General features: G+C 39.1%; 1 protein-coding gene across 1 annotated transcript in view; it reads left to right on the forward strand.

The window, feature by feature from the left end:
- The window catches only part of nrxn2a (neurexin 2a), a gene marked incomplete at its 5' end in the record, with an annotated part of 403,284 nt that overhangs the window by 146,390 nt on the left and 230,371 nt on the right, over positions 1-26,523 (forward strand). The window contains 3 exons of the mRNA XM_079834263.1: positions 5,241-5,622; positions 12,211-12,401; positions 22,429-22,602. Coding sequence (XP_079690389.1) covers positions 5,241-5,622; positions 12,211-12,401; positions 22,429-22,602 — 747 coding nt within the window. The remainder of the gene's footprint in view (positions 1-5,240; positions 5,623-12,210; positions 12,402-22,428; positions 22,603-26,523) is intronic.

The following is a 26,523-nucleotide window of genomic DNA, read 5'->3' on the forward strand; positions in this document are numbered from 1 at the left end:
GCCTAGAGTTGCTGGCAGTTCGTCTTGCTCTCAGCCGCCTCAAAGGGTCGCTCAAAGACAAGCACGTGCTGGTCCGGACGGACAGCACGACGGCCGTTGCGTACATTAACAAACAAGGTGGTCTACGCTCCCGCCGGTTTTCCCAACTCGCCCGCCATCTCCTCCTGTGGAGTCAGAAGCATCTGAGGTCCCTTCGTGCTATCCACATTCCGGGCCTGCTCAATCGTGCGGCCGACGAGCTGTCACGGTTGCCAGTGCTTCCCGGAGAGTGGCGACTCCACCCCCAGGTGGTCCAGCTGATTTGGAGTCGCTTTGGGGCCGCACAGATCGATCTGTTTGCCGCCCACGACACGACCCACTGCCAGTTGTTTTATTCCCTGTCCGAGGGGACCCTCGGCACGGATGCACTGGCACACAGCTGGCCCCGGGCTCTGCGCAAATATGCGTTTCCCCCAGTGAGCCTTCTTGCACAGACACTGTGCAAGGTCAGGGAGGACGAGGAGCATCTCCTCTTGGTAGCTCCGTACTGGCCCAACAGGACGTGGTTCCCGGAACTAGTGCTCCTCGCGACAGCACCTCCTTGGCCCATTCCTCTGAGGCAGGACCTTCTGTCTCAGAGACGGGGCACCCTATGGCACCCGCGTCCAGACCTCTGGAAACTCCATGTCTGGTCCCTGGACGGGACGCGGAGGTTCTAGGTGACCTACCGCAAGCGGTAGTCGACACCATCGCTTCCGCCAGAGCCCCCTCTACGAGACGGCTTTATGCGTTGAAGTGGAACCTGTTCGTCGACTGGTGCTCTTCTCGCCGAGAAGACCCCCGGAAGTGTTCGATCGGATCTGTGCTATCTTTTCTTCAAGACGGGTTGGAGCGAAGGCTGTCTCCCTCCACCCTCAAGGTATATGTTGCCGCCATCGCCGCAAGCCATGACCTCATTAATGGTGAGTCCTTAGGCAAGCATGATCTGATCGTCAGGTTCCTAAGGGGAGCGAGGAGACTAAATCCTCCTCGCCCTTCTTCTATACCCTCTTGGGACTTGTCTCTGGTGCTGACCGCACTGCAGAGGGCGCCCTTCGAGCCTTTACAGTCAGTAGAGCTTAAGATCTTGTCTCTAAAGACAATACTCCTGATTGCATTGGCCTCAGTTAAGAGGGTAGGGGACCTGCAGGCATTTTCGGTCGACGAATCGTGCCTGGAATTCGGGCCGGGTGATTCTCAGGTGACCCTGAGACCCCGGCCTGGATATGTGCCCAAGGTTCCCACTACTCCCTTCCGGGACCAAGTGGTGAGCCTGCAAGCGCTGCCTTCGGAGGAGGCAGACCCAGCCCTAGCTTTGCTCTGTCCCGTCCGTGCTCTCCGGACTTACGTGGACAGAACGCAAAGCTTCAGGACCTCAGAGCAGCTCTTCGTCTGTTACGGAGGACAGCAGAAGGGAAAGGCTGTCTCCAAGCAGAGGATGGCCCACTGGATAGTGGATGCCATCGTCTTGGCGTATGAATCCCAAGACGTGCCCTGCCCGCTCGGGGTTAGAGCTCACTCCACCTGGGGTGTAGCTTCTTCCTGGGCGCTGGCCCGTGGCACCTCGCTGACAGACATTTGTAGAACTGTGGGCTGGGCGACACCCAACACGTTCGCTAGGTTTTATAGCCTGCGTGTAGAGCTGGTGGCTTCTCGTGTGCTCGCTTCCCATAGTCAGCTTCACTGAAGTGCCCGTTCTAGTGTCGGCTTGCTGCGCCATTCCTTTCCCCTGGAACGGATACGTGCGCTTATTTTCTCCAGTCGAGTTCCCCAGGATTGGCGAACCCTGTTGAGTCCTCCGCACCCCTCGGCAGTCGGATGTTGCGGAGCGTCCGACGCCAGGTCTGGCACTCGTATGCATTGGTGGAACTTGTGTCAGGCTGGGTTCCGTATGTCGTGACTCCTACGGCGGTCCCATACGTGTATTCTCCACGGTACAGCTCCCTACGGCGAGCTCGTGTCTTTCCCTTGGCAGAATTCCTCTGCCGTCTCAGTACGGTGTCGTCCCCCGCCTGCATTAGGCCGGGGCCTCCCCTGGGACTTCGTATGTTGAGCTGCCCACGGCCAGCCCATACGTATTCTTTCCACATGGTAACTCCCTCTGGGCATGATGTGGCTCCCGCAGCGTCCTTCGGGCACGCTTTCCCAGCGCTATCCAATCAAGTCTGCTGAATGGGTCTTGCGGAACAGCAGTATGACTCTTCTGGCGTGAATCTTCCCGCCCGCTTCAGAACGGGGTCTGAGGGGCTCTCGCTGGGCGCTGGAAGTGGTAGTAACTGTGGCGTTTTCCATAGGGATCCCAATTCGTCTGTATTACCGACGTACTGACCGATCGTAGTGACCGACTGAAAGGGAACGTCTCGGTTACGTATGGTAACCCTCGTTCCCTGAAGGAGGGAACGGAGACGTACGTCCCGTCGCCACAGTTCCTTACCATCACTGCATGGCCGAGTCACTAGTTCGGCTCCTCAGTGAAAAACGTCAGTGCGATGCTCTCGCTTCCTGTTTATACCCGCGGCGCGGGGCGGAGCGCGAGATGCAAATCTCGCACGCCAATGGCCCATTGGCCTGTTCTCTAAATCTCGAAGCTGATAGGGGCTCTCTAAAGTGATCCCAATTCGTCGGTATTACCGACGTACGTCTCCGCTCCCTCCTTCAGGGAACGAGGGTTACCATACGTAACCGAGACGTTTTCAACATTGATAATAATAATAATAAATGTTTCTCTAATCATATTAGAATGATTTCTGAAGGATCATTTGATATTGAAGACAGCAGCAATGGCGGATGAAATTACATTTAAAATGTTATATTATAATAGTTATTTTTTGTGTGTGTGTAACATTTAAAAATATTGTTTTATTCTATTTTTGATTAAATACAGCCCTGGTGAGCATAATAAACTTCTTTCATAAACATTAAAAATCTCACCGACCCCAAACTTGTGTATACAATGACATTACATAAATTTTTTAAAAAGACAATGCTTTATTTTCTTTAGTCTAACTGTGAAACTATGAAATCTAATTGGTCTAAAATCATGCTCCTCATAGTTGAATTTACAATTTGTGTATGAATAATTCAGAATTCGTCTGTAAACCAAATAATCCAATCCATTGACAAAGAATAGTTTGTTCATAAATTTGCTACTCATTTAATGAACAATTCAATATTTTCTGTGAATAATGACTTAAAGGGTTAGTTCACCCAAAAATGAAAATTCTGTCATTTATGACCCTCATGACACCCGTAAGACCTTTGTTCATCTTCGGAACACAAATGAAGATATTTTACTTGAAATCCGATGACTCAGAATGGTCTCCATTGGCAGCAATGACATTACCTCTCTCAAGACCCATAAAAGGTACTAAAGACGTCGTTACAAAGTCCATCTCACTACAGTGGTTCTACAATAAATTTATGAAGCGATGAGAATAGTTTTTGTGCACCAAAAAAATTATCAAAATAAAGACTTTATTCAAGTAAAATAAAAAGTTGTTTACGTGCACTTATTTGTTTCTCGCGGTTCGGGCATCCAGGAAATGCTCGCTTGAGCACCATTTTGACCAGTACGCCAAGACCTAAAGCACAATCAATGTAGAATTCAACGTATACATATAGTATCTATGAGAACGCCGGCTCTACGTCATATTCTCGCGCATGAGTCGTAGTGCTTCGTGAGTTCACGTCAGAGGCCCACACGGAAGACAAAAACTTGTTGAATAAAGTAGTTATTTAGACTTTTTTTGCGCACAAAAACAATTCTCATCGTTTCATAAAATTATTGTAGAACCACTTTAGTGAGATGGACTTTGTAACGACGTCTTTAGTACCTTTAATGGGTCTTGAGAGAGGAAATGTCATTGCTGCCAATGGAGGCCTTTCTGAGCCATCGGATTTCAACAAAAATATCTTAATTTGCATTCCGAAGATGAACAAAGGTCTTACGGGTGTCGAACGACATAAGGGTAAGTAATTAAAATGACAGAATTTTCATTTTTGACCCTTTTAAAGGATTAGTTCACTTCAGAATGAAAATTTCCTGATAATTTACTCCCCCATGTCATCCAAGATGTTCATGTCTTTCTTTCTTCAGTCGAAAAGAAATTACGTTTTTTTGAGGAGAACATATAGTGGACTTCAATGGCAACCAAAGGGTGGACGGTCTAAATTGCAGTCTCAATGCAGCTTCAAAGGGCTACACACGATCCCAGCCGAGGAATAAGGGTCTTATCTAGCGAAACTATCGGTCACTTTAAATTTTTTTTTACTTTTGATATACTTTTTAACCACAAATGCTTGTCTTGCTCTGCGCCACGCATTACGTAATCTCGTTGGAAAGGTCACGCATGACTGGGTGGAAGTACTGACCCAATGCCGAAAAACTCTAATTTTCTCCTCTAACTTGTAAATCGTCCGACATCGCTGTTTTTCCTTTTTTTTTTGTAAAGGGTGTTTGACTTAGTCCTTGCATGTACGCTGTGTAAACACTGGGTCGGTACTTCCACGTACGTCACGTGTGACCTTTCCGACGTGATTGCGCAATGCATGGCGCAGAGCAAGACAAGAATTTGTGGTTAAAAATTATATAGTAGATTGTTTTCTTGTTTTTTTTTTTTAAATGACCGATCGTTTCACTAGATAAGACCCTCATTCCTTGGTTGGGATCATGTAGAGCCCTTTGAAGCTGCATTGACTGCAATTTGGACCTTCAACCCTTTGGTTGCCATTGAAGTCCACTATATGGAGAAAAATCCTGAAATGTTTTACTCAACAAACTTAATTTATTTTCGACTGAAGAAAGAAAGACATAAACATCTTGGATGACATGGGAATGTGGGTGAGTAAAATATCAGGAAATGTTCATTCTGATGTGAACTTATCCTTTACATTTCAGTATGTTTCTTATAGAAAGTTATCTTCACAGATTTTCACATTCAGTATACTGTACATAGACTTGCTTGACTTGCTGCATCGTACCTAGTTAGGGCAGCATGTTATACATTCATAGTGGTGGTTACAACTGAAAGATTATATATATAGAATAGTTTTTCAGGTTAAGATTCATCCTGCACATTGCAAGTTCAGCGTTACAGCACATCCAACTCTGAATTGAACATCAAAAGCTGTACTTGCCTTGGGATGGGCTCAGGCAGCACGCCATTCCCTCATATCATCAGCTCCCAGACCTGACTAATCGAGCGTGTTTGGTTCCGCCACAGGCCAGATGAGCGGAGCACACACGCAGCTGGAGTTCCACCACATAGAGACGGGCATCATGACCGAGCGGCGCTTTATCTCAGTCATGCCTTCCAACTTCATCGGCCACCTGCAGGGCCTCTCTTTCAATGGCATGCCGTACCTAGACCAGTGCAAGAATGGTGACATCTCCTACTGCGAGCTCAACGCCCGCTTCGGCATGCGCCGCATCGTAGCCGATCCGGTCAGCTTCCGAAATCGAGCCAGCTATGTGGCGCTGTCCACCCTGCAGGCTTACGCCACCATGCACCTCTTCTTCCAGTTCAAGACCACCAGCCCCGATGGTCTGATACTGTTCAACTTTGGAGACGGCAGTGACTTTATCGTGGTTGAGCTTGTGAAGGGGTGAGTGGGTTAAGAAAAAGAAGTTTGAATGACTTGCCCTATATTTTTAAAGTCCCTATTAAAATAATTTTTATTTTGTGGCTTTTGATATACATATTTAGACTTTGCAGCAGTGTTTTTTTAGTAGTGAATTATTAGAATATTTTTCTTCATATTTTAAAATAGCTTTTGTTTTTATATTTTCAGATTTCCATTTGATTTTAGTTTGTTTAAATTTTTTTAGCTTTATTCCAGTTTAAGCCTTAGCAATCTTAGTTCTTAAAATTATTTTGTTTCAGTTAGTTGCCAGTGCAAACAAATTTCTAGATTTCTAGATTATTTTTCAATCTAATATTTATATTTAATTTTATTTTAGCTTCATTTAATTTCATCTAATTTAACACTGTACAGTCTTTTTAGCACTGTAAAAATGTGCCAAAAATATTGACTCATCTTGCACTACACAGATTTTTGTCCACTCAAATGCGCTCAAGAGTGAAAAAGCCTCTCCTCCTACATTAGAATATATATAAATATATTCTGCCCAACTGTCCTGTTTCAAAAATAATTTTGATTAGGAAAGAAGATTATGATCATCAGTTGATTTCATGGGGACTTTGAATGGCAAAACTCTAGGATACAGGATTTGACTCCGCCCTCTGCTGTGTCAAACCAATCAGAGTAAAAGCTCATTGAATAAAATCTGTTCATTATTAAAGGGCTTTATGGCTTAGTCTGAGGAGCGCATCACTATTGGCCATACTCGTATTGCAAAAAAAAAAAAGCAGCATTAATCGTTAAAATCATATGAATAAAATCCATTTAATTAAACTATGAAGTTAAGACAGGAACTATAAAGAAGAGATGAGAATAGAAGATTTCTTAACATTACTGCACAAATAAGGAACTAGAAATTTCAGAAATGGGCAGGGTATTATGAAATGATAATAAAGCTGAGAACTAGCTGATTGAGAAGAGAGAGAGAGATGAAATTAGAGCGCAATATAAAGTTAAGCCTTATAAGAGCTATACGGGATGGAAAGCCTGAGGCCTGAGAGACCGCAAGAAAGAGAGCTTAGCTGAAAGCAAAGTTTCCTGAACTACTCTACTGCACTACAGCAAAGGAAATTATATTATTCTCTGAATTGTGAGCTTGCAGTCTCATTTGCATGTGATGAAAAAGACTGTGTATTGTGAAATAATGCTAAGACAACACTTCTTCATATTGTGTGATCTTTGTTGGCTGCGCTCAGAAACATACAGCATGACTAGGGTGGTCCAAATCAGGAACAAATGACTCGAAGTCGGCTTGTTTAATGATTTCCGTGCGGAGTGTTTCCTTAGAAGGCAGCTGTCTATGTAGACAGAATGCAGCAAAATGGTTCAATAGGTTTTGGAACAGAGCTTGAATCTGTCTGATGAATCCTTCACTGACTCACTTACTAAACTAATGCACTCAAAAAGTCTTGAGTTTAACTCAAATATGTTGTTCATATGACAATGTACAGATATACGCATTGGCATATATACACAGTGATAGACAAACATTTGGGACCCGTGCTGGCAAAGTGAGTCGCAATGAGAATGTTTAAAAATAGTTAGTTATTTTCACATTCTCTATTAAAACCTACAAAATGATGTATGATTTGTTGGAATCTGACAAAAAAATTACTGAGCTACACCTGTTTGAAATTTGAAAAAGTCAAGTTAAAGTTTTCTGAAAGTTTCCAAAACAAAATCACCTAGCAACCATACCTTAAATGGATAGTTCAGCAAAAAAAAAAAAAAAGATCCTATATTTTACTCACCCTCAAGCCATCCTAGATGTATGTGTCATTCTTCTTTCAGATGAATACAATCAGTTATATTAAAAATGTCCTGGCTAATCCAAGCTTTATAATGGCAGTGAATGACAGCCCACAATTTGAAGCCCCAAAAAGTGCATCCATCCATTATAAAAGTAATCCACATGGCTCCGGGGGGTTAATAAAGCCCATCTGAAGTGAGCCGATGGGTTTGTGTAAGAAAAATATCCATATTTAACATGTTATAAAGTAACATATCTAGTTTTTGACGGACCGCCTTCCGTATTCAACTTATGAAGAAAGTGTAACGCCTCTCGCAGTTCAAAACACTTAAAACATCGCTGCGACAGTTACGTTTTTTTCTAATATATATTCGACTTTTTTTCATCATGACACCACAATTGTTTGATTAACATTAATGAAATAGACAGCCTATATTAAGACTACTGTACCGCACGGATCTAAATGAATGTAACACATCAGAGGTTTTTCCACAACAGTTAACCGTACATTCACATAAGACATAAGAGATAATGTTTGCGTGAATACTCAGCATGATAGATATTTTGAAATACTGCAATTCTGTGTATGTATGTATGTATATCGAGATTGCTCACTGTCTGAGGCGTCTTAGATCATTTTCACGGACAAAGGAAAGGTACTCCTCTCAGAAAATGTACAAATAAAGATACTTTTAGATGTTTAATTACTATTTGGAGCTTTGGGATCGCTAGATGAGGGCACAATGAACTAATTTTTGTGAAAACCTCAAAATTGACCAAAATCATTTTTCACATGTAGCATGTAGCTAGAAATTATCTAGAAATTATTCTGTGCGCATTCTGGCTTCTTTAAAAAAATAAAATAAAAAAAACCCCTAATATTTACTAACACTTTAATTTAGGATCCAATTCTCACTATTAACTAGTTGCTTATTAGCATTCATATTACTAGGCTATTGGCTGTTTATTAGTACTTACAAAGCACATATTAATGCCTTATTTTATGCATCCCTTAATCCTATCCAATACCTTACTTACTTAAAGCGATATTTCAACCCATAATGAAAATTCTGTCGTCATTTAATCACCCTCAAGTTGTTCCAAACCTGTATGAGTTACTTTCTTCTGCTGAACACAAAAGAAGATATTTTGAAGAATGTTGCTAACCGAAACAGCTAATAGAATTGACTTCCATACCACAGAAAAAATATTATGGAAGTCAATGGGGTCCATCAACTGTTTGGTTGGCAACATTCTTCAAAATATCTTCTTTTTGTGTTCAGCAGAACAAAGAAACTCATACAGGTTTGGAACAACTTGAGGGTGAGCAAATGATGCTAGGATTTTCATTGTTGGGTAAACTATCCCTTTAAAAACTACCTTACTAACTATTAATAAGCAGTAATTTTGAGTTTATTGAGGCAAAAGTCGTAGGTAAAAGTCATAGCTAGAATTGTGACCAAATATTTTAACATTATTTAGAATAATACAAATATTCATTCTTTAAAACATTGCAGTTTGTTACCAAATTAGCATTGGAATGTTTTAGTTCAATTATGGGTTTGAACTCTTTGGTGGGGTGGGTGTGATTCTATAGGAACCACTGACAGGAAGGAAAAAGCCCTTGAGGTGGTAAACAAGTCTTTTCTAATACTCTTCCACCCATGTGATATTATAAATAAGGATCCTGAGACATTCCCACTGAAAGTTCATCTTCAGTACATTACACAGATTGTTGGCGATATGATCCTTTAGCATACAAACATCAGTCCCAAAAGAGTTGAAGCTCAAAAGCCTTTTCCGACAAACCTAACGCACGCTTGTTTTTGTAGAACAGTGAGATGCAGATATTATTGCAGAAACTCCCAGAAGACACAGCAGATATTCGAGGGATCACATGTATGCAGCTAGTTTAACACATTTAGAATATGAGAGACATCCAGATGAAGTTAAGCCACCACGCTAAACAGCGCGTTTAAGTTTGCGATTAGTTAAGAGACATTACTTGGATGTGAATCATAGCCGTGGGAGGGTGAGTCAAGTCGCATTATGAGATTCGCACATTTGTCTCCTTGGCATTTAGTTAAAGGTACAAGGAGGAGGAGAATCGCTTGATGAATCATCACAGGATAGGGGCCATATTTAAATTTAAACAAATTCTGCATGAGTTGCTTTTGGTTATGCGTAAACGCTGATCAGTATCTGCTAGGAAGGGGTTATTCTTTGACGTTTAAGCATATGCCCTTGTGCCATTTGTGTCGGCTTGTCAGTCAAGAGCGATTTCAGGGGAACGATTGCTATTCTTAGCCTCGGATGCTGTAATCGGCTCACCAGAAAAGTGCAAATCCAGTTCAAAAAGATAAAGTAAGCACTGGTGATCTTGATGAAGAAAAGAGCAACATTTAATTACATGTAATGTAAGTGTTATTTGATTAACGGTATTTTATTTATTGGCAGGCAGCGCACTCTATTCCCAACCCACATGCCAAAGCCTTCACGTGGGAGATCCGCAGCCTCGGATCAGATATTTTCTCAGTTCAATCATACTGCTTATGCCAAACATAGCAGGTACCACAACCTGATTTGCTCTATACATTTTATTCCATTGGGCAAACATGACTAGTGAAAAAGGGGAAGGTGCCTCAGATGTTTAACTTCCTCAGCCGCAGTGGTCCAGAAAGCCAGTCATTCAGTAAGCAATTAGACAGCAGGTGGCCTTGCCTCTCACCGGAGTCTGCACAAGCATGTGAAATGAGAGCGCGCTAATGAGAGCGCTCTCTGTCTCTGCAGTATCCTGATGCATGGACTGAGAGCAACTTACTAGCATTTGCGAAATCTAATCTTTATAGTTTGAATAAATATTAGGAACGCACTGTATATCTCCTTGACCTTGTCAGTATCGACCAGTATTTTTTTTTTTTTTTGGGAATAGAGCGCAAAAGCGTCTTAGCTCTGCAAGTAGTTTTCACATTTAGGCATCCCAGACAGTAAAGAGTTCTGAGCCACACAAACAGAGATGAGATGAATCAATGTATTATAGCATTCAACTGGAAGCCAAAGATATATGAAAAGTGGAAAAAAGTGTAGTCTTATAAGGAATTCAACTACTGCTGCAGTCACTATTGAGCTCTGTTGCTGAAAGTCCCAATTTCATGATAAAAGATGATTTCTCATAAGGCATATTTCACTGCTCAACAACCCAACGCTTATATTAGGTCTTTCTTGAAAGATTTGGGGATTGTCAAACCCAGGCTCACTGATAAAACATGCCTGTGGCGACATTTATGCAAAATTCTATTACATTTTGCGACACTTTGAAAGTGAAATGTCCAGTGAGTGGCGTTCAGTTTTATTCAAAACAGATGATTGTGAAAATGTCCAAACTGCCATGTTATTTGGCCACAAAGTCTGTTAGTGGCACTAAAAATGAACGCTCTATTGCCTTTGCAAATAACGTAAACCTAACCAATAGTATCCATGCCATTGTAGCTTGCTTCTACAAGTATTTGAGCTCTTTTATCGTGACTCTTTTGATCGCAACTTCAACAATGTATCAGGTGAACTCCCAAGCAAGTTTACTATGGCTACGTCTACATTAATCCAGATACATTTGAAACATCATTTTCGTTGCAAAACGCTTTCTGTCCACACTAGCGTTTTCAAGCGATTTGCTGCGCATGTGTAAACCCTCATAAAAGCTCAATGAGATGATACAGTCGAACCAGACATTATAAAGTTTTCATGCTATTCTTCTGGCAGGAAATTTTTATTTAGCAAGATATCTCTCTTTCATCATTCACTGATTCGTCCAGGTGGCACTCACTCACCGTTATATGTTTGGTCTAAAACGCAACAGCTCTCATGTTTTGCCGCAGGACATCAAATGCGAGTACATTTTCATCTATGCAGGACGAGTGTGCAAAGTAACACATTTTAGCAACTGTGTGAAAGTGAATAGCAATACAATACTGGTACAAACGTGAATCTGTACAATATGTGTCATGACTAAATGACATATGTGTCATGTGTCAGTTTTCAAATACCAGTCCACACTACAGTGCAAAAACGGCGTTTTCAAATGTATCCACTTTAGAGAGCATTTTCAAAAAGAAAAAGTATTAGTGTGGAATTAGTGTATTAGTTTATAAATCATGCATTACGGTAAGTGTTTTGAGGTCATTATATAGCATTTTGCAATGAAACAAAAAAATCATTAATCAATAATCTGGCTCTTTTATTATAATTTGTATGTAAAGAAATAAAATCTGTTGCTATCGTGGTACTGCCACTAGTATTGCCACCGCAAATTTTTTTTTTTTTTCAATGAGCCTATGTTGCAATTTATTGATAAAGATCAGATTCTCTATGGAAAAAAGTAAAATACCGTTTTACTTCCAGAACACTTTTCTTTCTATTGGCTGATCACTGGTATGGTTGCAATATATTGTCCACGACTAATATTAGCGCATTTATCACTGACAAGTGTGTGTTTAAAATCTTTAAATTAAAGTAAATATGTGAAGTGAAATCTACACAAACAATTTCAAAGCATCAAATAATGTCTAAGTATGATATATGGAGCCACCGTGTATTTCATTTTAAGGGACACTTTGCTGAAGACTGTAAACTGTTTAGTGGGGCTGCGCACCGAGCATCTGACAGGATGGAAGTCTGTCTGTGCCAGTATTTCAAGCCTTATTACAGATATTGATTTGGAAGCAGAAAGGCAGTATTGTCATCCTAAAGAGGGTTGCCTGATTCCACTGGGCTGTGTGATTGACAGGGGAACTGATGTATTGCAGGTACATCCATTATGTTTTTGACTTGGGCAATGGGCCGTCGCTCATGAAGGGCAACTCCGACAAGCCTCTCAATGACAACCAGTGGCACAACGTGATGGTGTCCCGCGATGACAGCAACGTGCACATGCTCAAGATCGACTCCCGCACGGTCACGCAGCACTCCAATGGAGCCCGCAACCTGGACCTCAAAGGTATTTCCTTTCTATATCCACACTTTTCAGAATCCTTTACCATGTACCTTAGTTACTCAATGCATATTCATGTTTGATATGCCTTTTTTATTTTTTGACTTAAAATGATATGCACACAGGTATGTAATAGTGCGACTTAAATGGGTAGTTGACCCAAAAATGAATACTCTGTTATCATTTGCTCATTCAATGTCACTACAAACCTGTTTGACTTGCTTTCAGTGGGTTTTTTTGTAGTCCATACAATGAAAGTCAATGGAAACTGTAACAATTTGGTTGCCAACATTCTTTACAATATCTTCTTTTGTGTTCTGTTTGAGTTTACATACACATGAGGATGGGACAGACATTTCATTTTTGGGTGAACTATCCCTTTAAAAGCCCATTTGTATTTCACAGCCTCATTGTTGTTTGCAACCACCTAGCAACACCCTAACAACCAGTCAGAACACCAAACATTTAACAACGCATCACCGACCACCATGTTATAAATTGTATATGCCCATCAAGATATACAGTGGGGCAAAAAAGTACAACCCCAAATCAGAAAAAGTTGGGACAGTATGGAAAACGCAAAAAAAAAAGAAGTGATTTCTAAATTTACTTTGACTTGTATTTCATTGCAGACAATATGAACACAAAATATTTCATGTTTTGTCTGGTCAACTTCATGTCATTTGTAAATATGCATCCTTTCCTGTCATTCAGACCTGCAACACATTTAAAAAAAGTTGGGACAGGAGCAATTTAGGGCTAGTAATGAGGTAAAATGGTTAAATAATGATGTGATTTGAAACAGGTGATGTCAACAGGTGATTGTAATTATGATTTGGTACAAAAGCAGCATCCAAGAAAGGTCTAATCCTTTAGGAGCAAAGATGGGCCGAGGATCGCCAGTTTGCCAACAAATACGTGAGAAAATGATTGAAATTATTTAAAAACAATGTTCCTCAAAGAAAGATAGGAAGAGATTTGGATATTTCACATTCAACAGTGCATAACATAATTAAAAGATTCAAGGAATCTGGAGAAATTTCAGTGCGTAAAGGACAAGGGCACAAGCCTAAGCTGAACAACCGTGATCTCCGATCCCTCAGGCGGCACTGCATCAAGAATCGTCATTCATCTATAAGCGATATCACCACATGGGCTCAGGACTACTTTGGCAAACCTTTGTCAAGTACCACAATATGTAATTACATCCACAAATACCAGTTAAAACTGTACTGTGCCAAAAGGAAGCCCTATGTTAACAGTGTCCAGAAGCGCCGTCGACTTCTCTGGGCTCGGAGGCATCTGGGATGGACCATCACACAGTGGAAACGTGTACTGTGGTCAGATGAATCAGTATTTCAGGTATTTTTTGGGAGGAATGGACGCCGTGTGCTCCGGACCAAAGAAGAAAATGATCATCCAGACTGTTACCAGCAACAAGTCCAAAAGCCAGGGTCTGTCATGGTATGGGGTTGTGTCAGTGCCCTTGGCAAAGGTAACTTGCACTTCTGTGAAGGCACCATTAATGCTGAAAAGTACATAGAGATTTTGGAGCATAATATGCTGCCTTCAAAAAGACATCTTTTCCAGGGACGTCCATGCATATTTCAACAAGACAATGCAAAACCACATTCTGCACACATTACAAAGTCCTGGCTGCGGAGGAAGAGGGTACCGGTACTTGACTGGCCTGCCTGCAGTCCCGACCTGTCTCCAATAGAGAATGTGTGGCGCATTTTGAAGCGCAAAATGCGACAACGAAGACCCCGTACTGTTGCCAACCTTAAGACTTGTTTGCTGGAAGAATGGGACAAAATTACACCTGAAACACTTCATCACTTGGTGTCTTCAGTCCCTAAACGTCTTTTTAAGTGTTGTGAAAAGGAATGGCAACATTACAAAGTGGTAAATGCTTTACTTTCCCAACTTTTTTTTAAATGTGTTGCAGGTCTGAATGACAGGAAAGGATGCATATTTACAAATGACATGAAGTTGACCAGACAAAACATGAAATATTTTTTGTTCATATTGTCTGCAATGAAATGCAAGTCAAAGTAAATTTTGAAATCACTTCTTTTTGTTTTTATTTGCGTTTTCCATACTGTCCCAACTTTTTCTGATTTGGGGTTGTATTTAGTCAGCACCAATTGTGCAAGTTCTCCCACTTAAAAAGATGAGAGAGGCCTGTAATTTTCATCATAGGTACACTTCAACTATGAGAGACAGAATGAGGAAAAAAATCCAGAAAATCAAATTTTAGAAGCCCATTTGTATTTCACAGCCTCATTGTTGTTTGCAACCACCTAGCAACACCCTAACAACCAGTCAGAACACCAAACATTTAGCAACGCCTCACCGACCACCATTAACCATGTTATAAATGATATATGCCCATCCAGATATAGTAAACAACCTCTTATATATAAAAAAAAAAAAAAAAAATATATATATATATATATATATATATATATATATATATATATATATATATATATATATATATATATATATATATATATATATATATATATATATATATATATATATATATATATATATATTGAGCATTTTTATATTGGAGGGTTGGAAAAATGGTTTGCACAGGTGACTTCACTTTGTTCTCTAGGAAATATTCTCTAGTCTTCTGATTTTCATTATAACAATAATGAAATAATTTTTCTTCCATCATTACACTCACTTTGGTTGCTTAGGCTCAAGTCTTATGACTGTTGTCTCATTCTTAGGTACGCTTAGATACATATTTGCAGTTTTATACTCATCTTGGGTTTTGATTTCAAACTCTTGCATTCAACTTTAATGAGTATCTTTCCTGATGGGTATTTACACGACTCCCAGCTCACGTTGCTTCTGAAATCTACCTTCCAGTACTTCTCAGTTTTGCTATCGTTTTTCACTGTTTCGGCTGTAATTAGAAGAACAAAGAGCAGCGCCTACAGGGGAAAGAGAAAAAGCAACAACAACACGCCACTGACTTTGCATAATTTTTAGTGCTTCCAAAACCGCTTTTGCTATCTTAAGCAGGTGTTGCTTGACTCTGGGCACAAAAACAAACTTTTATTTCACATAAAATGTACGAATATGAATCTCATGTAAATTTACTTCTTTCCTTGTGTGTGTTGAAATGAAATATTTTGATTGAAAAGACATCAGCAGCTGTTGGCATAGCAGTAGTCTAGGCTAGGAGTTTTCACTGGCATCTTAGTAGAAATCTTGGCAGGCAGTCCTTAGTTTTGTGTCTTAGTCGACATTTGTAGAAAGCTGAGACGAGTTCAAAAAAAATAAATCAGAACCCACTTTGTTTGTCAAGACCACATAATCTAACCATGGAACAAGTAGATGTAAGGAGAATTTGTCAAGGTTGGGTTTTTTTTTTTTGTGCGCCGCTTGTCTAGTAATGTGGTAGATTGGGACCATTTCTTTACGAAATGAAATGGAATGTTTATGAAAGAAGTCTCTTATGCTTATCAAGGCTGTACTTATTTATTCCTGTGATGAATCTTCAGCATCATTACAACATCTTCAGTGTCACATGATCCTTCAGAAATAATTTTAATAAGCTGATTTGCTGCTCAAAAAACATGTATTATTATCAATGTTGAAAACCATTTTTTTCTACTTTTTGTGGAAAAAAATTATTAGACCATTTAAACATTAGTTGTAAGATAAAAAAAGATAAAATGTTTTTATTTATCAAGATTTATATTTAATAAATGCTTGAATAAATTTAATAAATACATTCAAGAAATGCAAATAAATGGTGTTCATTGAACTTTCTATTTATCAAAGTATCCAGAAAAAAGGTATCACCATTTTCACAAAAATATTAAGCAGCACAACTGTTCTCAACATTGATAATAATAAGGCATTTTTCTTAAAAATCAAATCAGCATTATAGAATGATTTCTGAAGGAGTAATGGAGTAATGATACTGAAAAATGCATCTTTATCATTACAGGAATACATACAATTTTTTATTTGAAAAAAATTAAAAATAAAACGGTTTGATTGATAATAACATTGATAAAAAATTAGCATATTAGAATATATTTTAAATTGTAATAATATTTCACAATATTGCTGATTTTTTTTCTGTATTTTTGATCACATAATGCAGGCTTGATGAGCAAAAGAGACTTCTTTCAAAAACATTAAAGGTGCAGTGTGTGAAATTTAGCGGGAGCTTGTGATAAGGGTGTGAATTGTAATCAATTCACTTCCCTTTCGAAGCACATAGAGAAGCTACGGGACAAAGGACAAAAAGGTTGTCGTCTAAGACAGCGGAGAGTGACTAGCGCTCTGTAGAGAAGTTTGTCCGTTTAGGTCTACTATAGAAACATGACGGTTCAAAATGGCGATTTCACTGTAAGGGTACATAATGTGTATGTAGATAGAAATGGCTCGCTCTAAGGTAATAAAAACATAATGGCTCATTATGTAAGCTCTTTACACACCACTGAAAACGTAGTTATGTATATTATACTATATTATAGTTATGTATGTATATTATATTTATGTCAATAGATCATAAATACTACACACTGCACCTTTACAGTAATGTTAGTAACATAGTAATGTTTCCAATTATATAATTTGTTTGTTTGTTTTATTGACTTGGAATCCAATCGCTTTCATGTTATATAAATATGTATGTATATATATATATGTAAACAACCATGAGTTTCTACACTATAAAATATCTTTTTTTCCCCCCTCAAGGTTCGTTAATCATGATGCTCGGATAAAGACAAGAAAGGTTTAAAGCTACAAAGTATCCAGCACAAAAAATCTAATTGTATGTCAACATGTTGTTTTAAGTACAAGAGTAATAATGGTCAAATCAAATAAGGCCATGAAGTGCAAACTCCTGAAGTCAGGCTCCAAGGTCTTTTTTTTATTTGGCTGCCCCAGAACAAGTCCTTTAAACATCAAAAGAGCAACTTCGCAGTACGTGTCAGTTGTAATTGTTCAAGCAATTATGCCGGAGAGAATGGAGAGTGGCGTAACAACCCCCAGGGTCCAGTGCTCTTCTGTGAAGTGTAAAATGAACATCCTCAGACGGGAAGGTGCTGAGATGTGGTGTTGTTTTCTGTGAGGGAGCCAGTGGAAAGTGACGCTTGACCTGCTATGTGTGTTGAAATGAGCATATGTGTAGCGCGCTCGTGACAAGCGAATTTCCACGCTGTCCGATAATTGAGTTTTTTTCTTCTTCCTCAAGGAACTGCCATCCAGCCCCTGTAAATGTTTTCTGAAAATTTGTTTTATTGACTTGGAATCCAATTGCTTTCCTGTTCCCCCTGGCGTGAGGAAAATCCAGGTGTTGCTATAAAATGTGAATGTCAATGAGTTTATTAATGAGCTGTTGGTGGCTAGTTCAGTCGAGGCAAAGATTTCCTAAGCACACACATTTTTATATCATGGTGAGAACCTGCCATTCTTTGTAAACACCGAACAAATTATACCTTAAATTGTGCAGCTTTTGTGAGGTGTGCTATTACTTTTCTAAGCAATTAGGCACCGTTTTCTCCTGGCAAGCTTGCATTGACTTATGTTTGAAGGAGAGATCCAAACCAAATCTAAAGACCTGAATATCAACGAGACTCAAATGGATAAGCAGGCAACCACCTGCACAAAACACAATACTGTAGCAAAAAAAAACGTTCTGGCAAACATCCTTGCATCATCTAGCCTAATGTTCCTATGCTCATTCTACAGTTAGAAAAATAATGGCACTCGCTCAATAACGCAATATCTTTTCAAAAAGTTGCATGCTTTGGGATATAATTCATCTCTGTAGCTTAAATGGTACAGAATTACTGTACTTCATACTTAATACAGCATACTTTAGATGTTCGTTACTAATAGTGCTAGTTTCCGTACCACACAACACTAATAATCACTTGCTACTGCTCTATATACTAGGAGTCATTATGATACTATAGTGGCACCTTCCCCTTGATCCCCAAAATGCTAAAGATGATGTTAAAGAACTTGGCATGATGGGAAAATTTTAGGCCTTAGCAGCACAGTTCATTATGAGAGCGTTTATTGGAGCTTTAATCCACTGGTCAGGCTTCTGGTCATGGAGCACAGCCAAAGGTGTTTCTTTTTCCCCCCTGTCTTCCATTTTTATCCAGCAGGGATATTGCTTCGTCATTACTCAACAGAGACGCATGACTGGAGATGTCATTTTTACAATCTCCCTGCAGTTCCTTCATATGAAAGCAATTGATTTTCCTCCCTCTCGTCCACAAAAGAAGCTCCGCTCTCCCGCTGCCCAGCCATCCATTGAATGACTAATGAAAAAAACTATTGGGTGTATAATTGAATATTGTGATTGAAGTCTGCTTAATAGTCTTTGCATAACACTGAGACATACAGAGCTAATAACCATGCATGGGCTATTCTGTGTGAAGCAGACTGAGCTTTTCTTCTGAGCGCGGTGTGGCGCTGGATTCTGTGCTGTGAGCTGGGATTTATTGTGAAGATGAGCTGGCACAGGCACAACATTTGTAAATTTAAGGGAAGGGAAGGTTTTTTTGTTGTTTTTTTTCTCTGGAGCCTTGCCCTATTGGTTAGCCCATGTGCTCCAGAGTCATTGAGCCTTGGTGCTCATGTTAGATACACAAGTTCAGATCCAGCCTGTGTTGCTGATGCCAATTTTTCTCTCCTTGAACATTTCCTTTCTGTTTTCTACTTTGGCGAAAAACACATATTATAAAATTATGTTTGTAATTTATTTATAGCACCTTCCATAAGTATTGGAGTCAAATAAAATCAATTAAAGGGTTAGTTCGCCCAAAAATGAAAATTATGTCATTAATTACTCACCCTCATGTCGTTCGACACCCGTAAGATCTGTTCATATTCGGAACACAAATGAAGATATTTTTGTTGAAAGCTGATGGGAGTGTAAATGTACTGAATGCCAATGGAGGCCTATCTGAAGCCTTTCTCAACCAAGACCCAGAAAAGGCACTTAAAACATCGTTACAAAGTCCATCTCACCACAGTGACTCTACAATAATTTTACAATGCAAAAAAAAAAAAAAAATCAAAATAACACATTGATCCAACTTGTTCTTGTCTTCTGTGTGTGCCTCCACGACGCATGCGCGAGAATATGACGCAGATCCGGCGTTCGGACACATGACCCAGAAGCGATTTGTTTACAAGCAGAGGAAGACGCGCGTATATAACATGTTGAATTCTACATTGATCGTGCTTTAGGTCTCTGCGTAGTTCTCAAAATGGGGTTAAAGTGTGCATTTCATGGATTCCCGAACCCCGGCACTACGTCATATTCTCGCGCATGCGTCGTGGAGGCACACACGGAAGACAAGAAGAGGTTGAATAAAGTCGTTATTTAGATTTTTTTTTGCGCACAAAAACTATTGCCGTCACATCGTAAAATTATTGTAGAGTCACTGTGGTGAGATGGACTTTGTAACGATGTTTTAAGTGCCTTTTATGGGTCTTGGGAGTGTAAATGTACTGAATGCCAATGGAGGCCTATCTGAAGTCTTTCTCAGCCATCAGCTTTCAACAAAAATATCTTCATTTGTGTTCCGAAGATGAACGGAGGTCTTACGGGTGTCGAACGACATGAGGGTGAGTAATTAATGACAGAATTTTCATTTTTGGGTGAACTAACCCTTTAAATTAAATGTATTTAATAAATGTGTAACCCATTGTTAGTAATACCACTATTGTTTACTTTATTTAAAATATCATAAAAAATCAAGGAGGTCTATTGTCCTTGTAGAAAACTCCCAATTAGCATTCCCATTCGTTTCAGTCCAACTCCATGATACAGTTTTGACGTTCCAAATTTTGGTAACAGGGTTTCAAAAATTGCAAATCTCATATAAAATGAATAAAATATGAATGAATATATTAAAATATCTCATATAATATTTAGTTTGACCTCTAGAGGTTGACTCGACTGTGAACATTTTCTGAAGGTTAAGCACCTCCAACCAATTGTCTCAGAAGGAGAAAAAAAGTCTTTATTTTTAAGAGTTTCTGGCCCTATTTTGTACCCTCTTCATGAAAAGTAATGCATGCAGTGCATCAATGTTTTAAAGTCTTGCTTAGGAGTTACAGTCTGGACTCACTGGAAGAATAATATTAATAGACATTTTATGAAAAATGATTTGATGTTTGTATGGTGCTGCAAGCACTTTGACATTCAGTGCTATTAGAAGCTCAATTGATATTCAGCCAGTAACACCTGTTGCACTGAATTGTAAAATGGGTATTATGTAATGAGTATCCTAAGGGGTGGAGCTATATCCAGACCGTTCATTCCATTGAAGAGGCACCGAGGACAATTACAGTAGTTAGTTGAAGAGAGTCAGGTTGAGGGGCTCTCAATGGAAAGTTAGAACGAAAGAATGCAACTTATCTGTAGTGAGGTGAGATAAAATTAAAGAGTACAGAGGTTTAGATGAAGGGGCTTTTAATGGCGGTCTAATTGGGCGTATTCAGTTGAAGTGGAAAAAGAGCATATTTCAGCAAACAATCAGAGAGAGAGAGAGAGAACACTCTTCGACCGTAGGACGAAAATTGCCATATGTGTTCTTGCTTGTCAGTTTTAACGCGTAATTGCCTGTCTTGCCTGCAGAGCTCAGTTGGAAATTGCATTTCACTGGCAAACAATGCCCTATAAACATGGTCTGCCTTGTGAATGTTTATCAAAAGGTCCCCGGACGTCCTTGATGTTTTCCACAATGTATATTTGCAGAATGAAAGAGCAGTGTGCACCTTCAAGAACAAGACCAAGACCAATAACATCAGCAGACTTATTTTATAACTGTGGGCCTATTTATAAGCGGTGATGTCATATTTTTCCTAACCACACAGCAATAAAGAATAATATTTCTTTAGGTTATTTTAATAGCAGTGTTAAATCCACAGAGTATTCACAGATTACATTGTTTTTAGTTTTTTTTTAGCTGTCATCACCTTTTGTGGTAATTTAATGTCCTATGACAATAATAATAATTGTAAATTCAAAAATTATATTACATTATTTAATTATGTAATAAATGTCAAACATTGTCAAAACTGGACAATATAGTATATAGCTATCGTTATTATTATTATCATTATTACTGTATGCCATTACTACTTGCTATTGCCCAGTTTTGTCAACAAGCATTTATTTAAAGTGATGTTTTAAAGTCTACATTTTCTGCATTTATGGCTTAATAAATATTTAAAAAATACTATTAAATAAAAATATAAATATTAGTTATAAATTCTATATTAAATGTTTTACTTAGTGTTCCACAGATTATACTACACTATGTTTATTCTAAACTGCATATAATTGACATAAAAGTGCACAATATTCAATCCAGAAATGTAGGTATATAAATAAATGTATATAATTGACTCCTCTGAATGGTGTTGCATCAGTCTGCTTTTAAGAACCAGACGCAGGGACATACTGTTCTGTGTTGAAGAGCCAAGTCATTTCAATTCTCCACCTCTCTTCTCCGTTCCCAAATCTCTGTCTGAGCCCAATCCTACCCAAACACCACAGATGAGCATTGTAACGGAGGCAATAGCGAGAGCGGTGTCTATATATCGCAATGGGGTTCCCGTCTCCTTCATCTTCTCATATGCTTATCCACATGTTCTCTTTCTCAGAGTTGCTCAAGGGCAACTTTGATGTTACATAATTATATGCCGTTTTATGACAACCCTGTTTTTCTTTTTGTTCTGCACATCAAAGGTTCATTGGTATCAGCCTTCATCAGCAGGGAATTAGTTGAAAAGAGAACCACACATATTCAGCTCATCATAGAGTACCACAGGATTACCCCACCTTAAGAAGCTTCCATTAACATGATGAACAATTCAAAATGCAACTCCATCATCATTTATTTCTGCCTTATTTTAAAGACAGACATCCTGCCCCAGTTGGAATAAACAGACTTAATCAGCTGATTTTCAGGGCAAATCTGATATTTGTGGATAACTATTATTTTCTCTGTGTGTCGTATAGGAGAGCTGTACATTGGAGGTGTGGGGAAGAGCATGTACAACAGTTTGCCCAAGCTTATAGCATCGCGGGATGGCTACCAGGGCTGCCTGGCATCAGTTGACCTGAATGGCAGACTTCCTGACCTGATTGCAGATGCTCTGCACCGCGTGGGCCAAGTGGGGCGAGGCTGTGAAGGTTAGTATACTGCTGCTCTGAGTCGTTCAGAACCAATCATAACATATGATCTTACCTAAAAATATTTTACTTGCACGTGCAGTTAAAAGTGGGGTAAGTGCTTTCTGGTAACCGATGTTGATATTTCAAATCACCAAAACAAACACGCCCCTATTTTGATAGCTCCGCCCCATACATATGTAACCCAGGCAACGACTATGGCAGAATCTGCTGTGCCAGCCGGCCGAGGGTATATGAAAGCAATGTGTGTTACTATGCAGTCCTTCCAGAAAAATTCGGCTTTTTTTGTGATTGTTGCGGGCAAAAATCCTTGATTATGCGGCACGTTTTCTTAAAACATGCGATGGAAAATGCAGGAAATTTATGTAATTTTATGCAATGAAATTGCGGGAACTTGCAAAAACTGCGGTTTGATGAAAAAGAGAAAAAAATCACAGAAAGTGCTGGGAATATTTAAGTTCGCATCTTATTTTATTGAAGACCTTAATAAACACATGGCTCAAATTTACAAAACATTGAGTCAAACAAGTTCTGTAGCTTTACAAAAGGAATATGCTACAACTTCTGAAAAAATGAATAAATAACTTCCTGTTTTACAGAGGTAGCATATACAAAACAGACATTTGAGTGCTTCCAATGCACAAAGTGCAATCTCTTAAAGGGTTAGTTCACCCAAAAATGTAAATTATGTCATTAATGACTTCCCCTCATGTCGTTGGACACCCGTAAGAAGAATGAAGATATTTTAGTTGAAATCCGATGGCTCAGAAAGGCCTCCATTGGCATAATGCACTGTGCACTCTCAAGACCCATAAAAGGTACTAAAGACGTTGTTACAAAGTCCATCTCACTACAGTGGTTCTACAATAACTTTATGAAGCGACGAGAATAGTTTTTGTGCGCAAAAAAAACCTAAATAACGACTTATATAGTGATGACCGATTGAAAAAAAACAGCATCATGAAGCTTCGAAGTGCTATGAATCAGCGAGTCGATTCATGATTCGGATCGTGTGTCAAACCGCCAAACTGCTGAAATACGTGACTTTGGCGATCCAAACCGCTGAATCGACTCACTGATTCATAACGCTTTGAAGCTTCATGATGCTGTTTTTTGAAATCGGTCAACACACCAGGAAACTGCTTTGCGCGGTCTTTTGCTGTTATTTTTGTTGGCAAATGGGAATTTGCGTGCTTCATCATGGTTTCACAGATATCTATGGTTTCACCACGGGGTTTGCAGCTTTTCGAAGACGTTCGCGTCGGGTAAGTACGTCACTTTAAAACATTCCCATGGCAATAGGGGGAAATGGCGGCTCTTGTGTGAAGTAAACAAACATTTTTCAACTTTCTGCTAATATATATGACTTTTTTGCAACGAAAATGCAGGGATTATGAAATCATGCTAGCCCCGCATATTTTGCATGCGGAAATAGGCAATTTACGCTGCGAAAGTGCGCCGTATTTGAAAAAACTTTGGCTGATTATGCATTAAATCATGCAATCGCATAATCGCGTTTTTCTGGAGGGACTGACTATGGTAATCCAGGTCGAATACTCAGTGAAAAAGTCATCCCTTACATCCCAAAAACACAAACACAGTTCTCATGAACAACTCAATAGTACGAGCATCACAGACCAACTAACGAACATATTACAATTATGACAAGATTAGAGGGTTATATCGATCACGAAAAGAGGAACCAAAGGAAACAAACATATTTTAGGAGTTTATTGTCTTACTTTTTTTACACACATTGCGAGCTGACGCTTGAAACAGACAGTGAGGATGTTTAGACACTCCAGGCTTATACGGTGTGGAAATGAATGGGTCTCTATCATCGCTGAAGTGAATGACGATATGATTGCAAATGGACATGCAAACATGACACACATATTCAAGCAAAAGCCAGCATATATTAGTTCTGTGAAACAAAACAAGACCAAATCGAGAAGAAATAAAGCAACCTCAGCCTTCGCTCCTTGAGTTCTCTCTAGCGCTGGAAAGCTGATACTTCTTTCCAGTTCTTTTGTTCCTTAGACATCTTCCACATTTGTTTTTTATCTGCCATCTCTCTCTTTCTGTCGTCGCTCGGCTAATGTCTGTCCTGTGTCGTGTATTTTAATAATGTTCTTCTCCCCATTATTAGTAGACACGCCCCTTACTGCTGATTGGCTACTAGTTTGTTTTGGTCCACGGCCCGAGACTCTTTTATAAAGCATTTTTGAAATAACACTTACCCCACCTTTAAAGCTTACATGGGACGCAAGTGCCACATCATGCCATCAGAACCATTGTTTGCACTTATTGTATGCATTTATTTAATCAAAAATACAGTAAAAACAGTAATATTGCGAAATATTATTACAAATGAAAAGAAATGCTTTCTATTTGGGCATATTTTAAATGTCATTTATTACTGTGATGCAAAGCTGAATTTTGAGCATCATTACTCCAGTCTTCAGCGTCACATGATCCTTCATAAATCATTCCTATATGATGTTTTTTTGTGGAAAAGATGACACTTTTTTTTCAGGATGCTTTGATGAATAGAAAGTTCATGTATTTGTATTTATTAAAGCATTTATTACATACAAATCTTTTGTAACATTATACATGTCTTCCCTGTCAATGTTGATCAATTTAATGCAACTTACCACATATGTTTGAATGGTATCATTGTTTCTACAGTATATACTGTATATTACATTTAACAATTTTATTAAATGAGTAGTGTTTTATAGATTTATTTTAGATGAGTTGACTGCAAATTTAATTTTAAAATAGTTCACCCTGAAATGAAAATAAAGTCATCTTTTACTCACCCTGCTGTTGTTCCAATGCCCTATGTCCTTCTATCTTTTTGGGACCTCAAAAGGAGAAATTTAAAAAAATGTCCTGCATTCGCTCCTCTGTATAATGGCAGTGAATGCCGACCAGGCTAAAACAAACAAAAAAAGATACAAAAGTATCACCTAATGATACAGTGAGACGTGTGCCATATATGGAAAGTGTTCAGGAGGCATACTATAAGGTTTTGCGGGAAAGAAACCTTATTATTCAGTCAAAATACTGAGCTCGGCCGTTACTCTGTGCTCGTTCCTGGTAGTGTATGAGCTGTCAGTCAGCAGCCGCTCACGCATTGTTGTCATAACAACCGGTACACAAAATTCACTTTAGGAGGTTTACCTAATTATTAGTATTATTGTGTTATTTCTTATTATTTACCTTATAGAAGAGATGAGAGTTGCGTTTTTTTCTATTGAGCCTGATTTCTCAAAATGGTGCGTGCGTGTGTGCTTATCCTGGGTGCCATGACAACAGTGCAAGTTATAGTAAGAGCGGCTGATGACGGCTCACGCACTCCCAGGAACTAGCACAGAGTAACGGCCGAGCTCAGTATTTTGACTGAGCTCGACAGGACATAGGGCATTGGAACAACAGCAGGGTAAGTAAAAGATGACTTTTCATTTCAGGGTGAACTATCCCTTTAATGTAAAAGGAGAGATGACCATATTGGCTGATATATATCCAACCAATATTGTTCATCCTTAATACAGATTGGACCCACTTTCTATTAGGTGGCTTTAACTACTACGTATTAACATTTTAATGAATCATTTGATACAATACACTTAATGTGTACATACATGTTTTACTTTTACATTGTATTTTTTAAATTACCTGCATGTAATTACATCTGTAATTAATTTCTGTAGTTACATTTATAATTACATTGTTGACCCTTCCCTTACACCAAACCCTACCCTTAAACGTACCTTACTTTACCTGTAGCACACCTCAATATCAGCAAAAGTGTTTTGCAATACAATATGAACACAATAAGTAAATTGTACTTATTTTTTTGATGTAAGTACATAGTAGTTAAGGCCACCTAATATAAAGTGGGGCCTATAGACT

The sequence above is a fragment of the Gobio gobio genome (assembly GCF_949357685.1).
Source record: "Gobio gobio genome assembly, chromosome: 14".
In the NCBI taxonomy this organism is placed as follows: Eukaryota; Metazoa; Chordata; class Actinopteri; order Cypriniformes; family Gobionidae; genus Gobio; species Gobio gobio.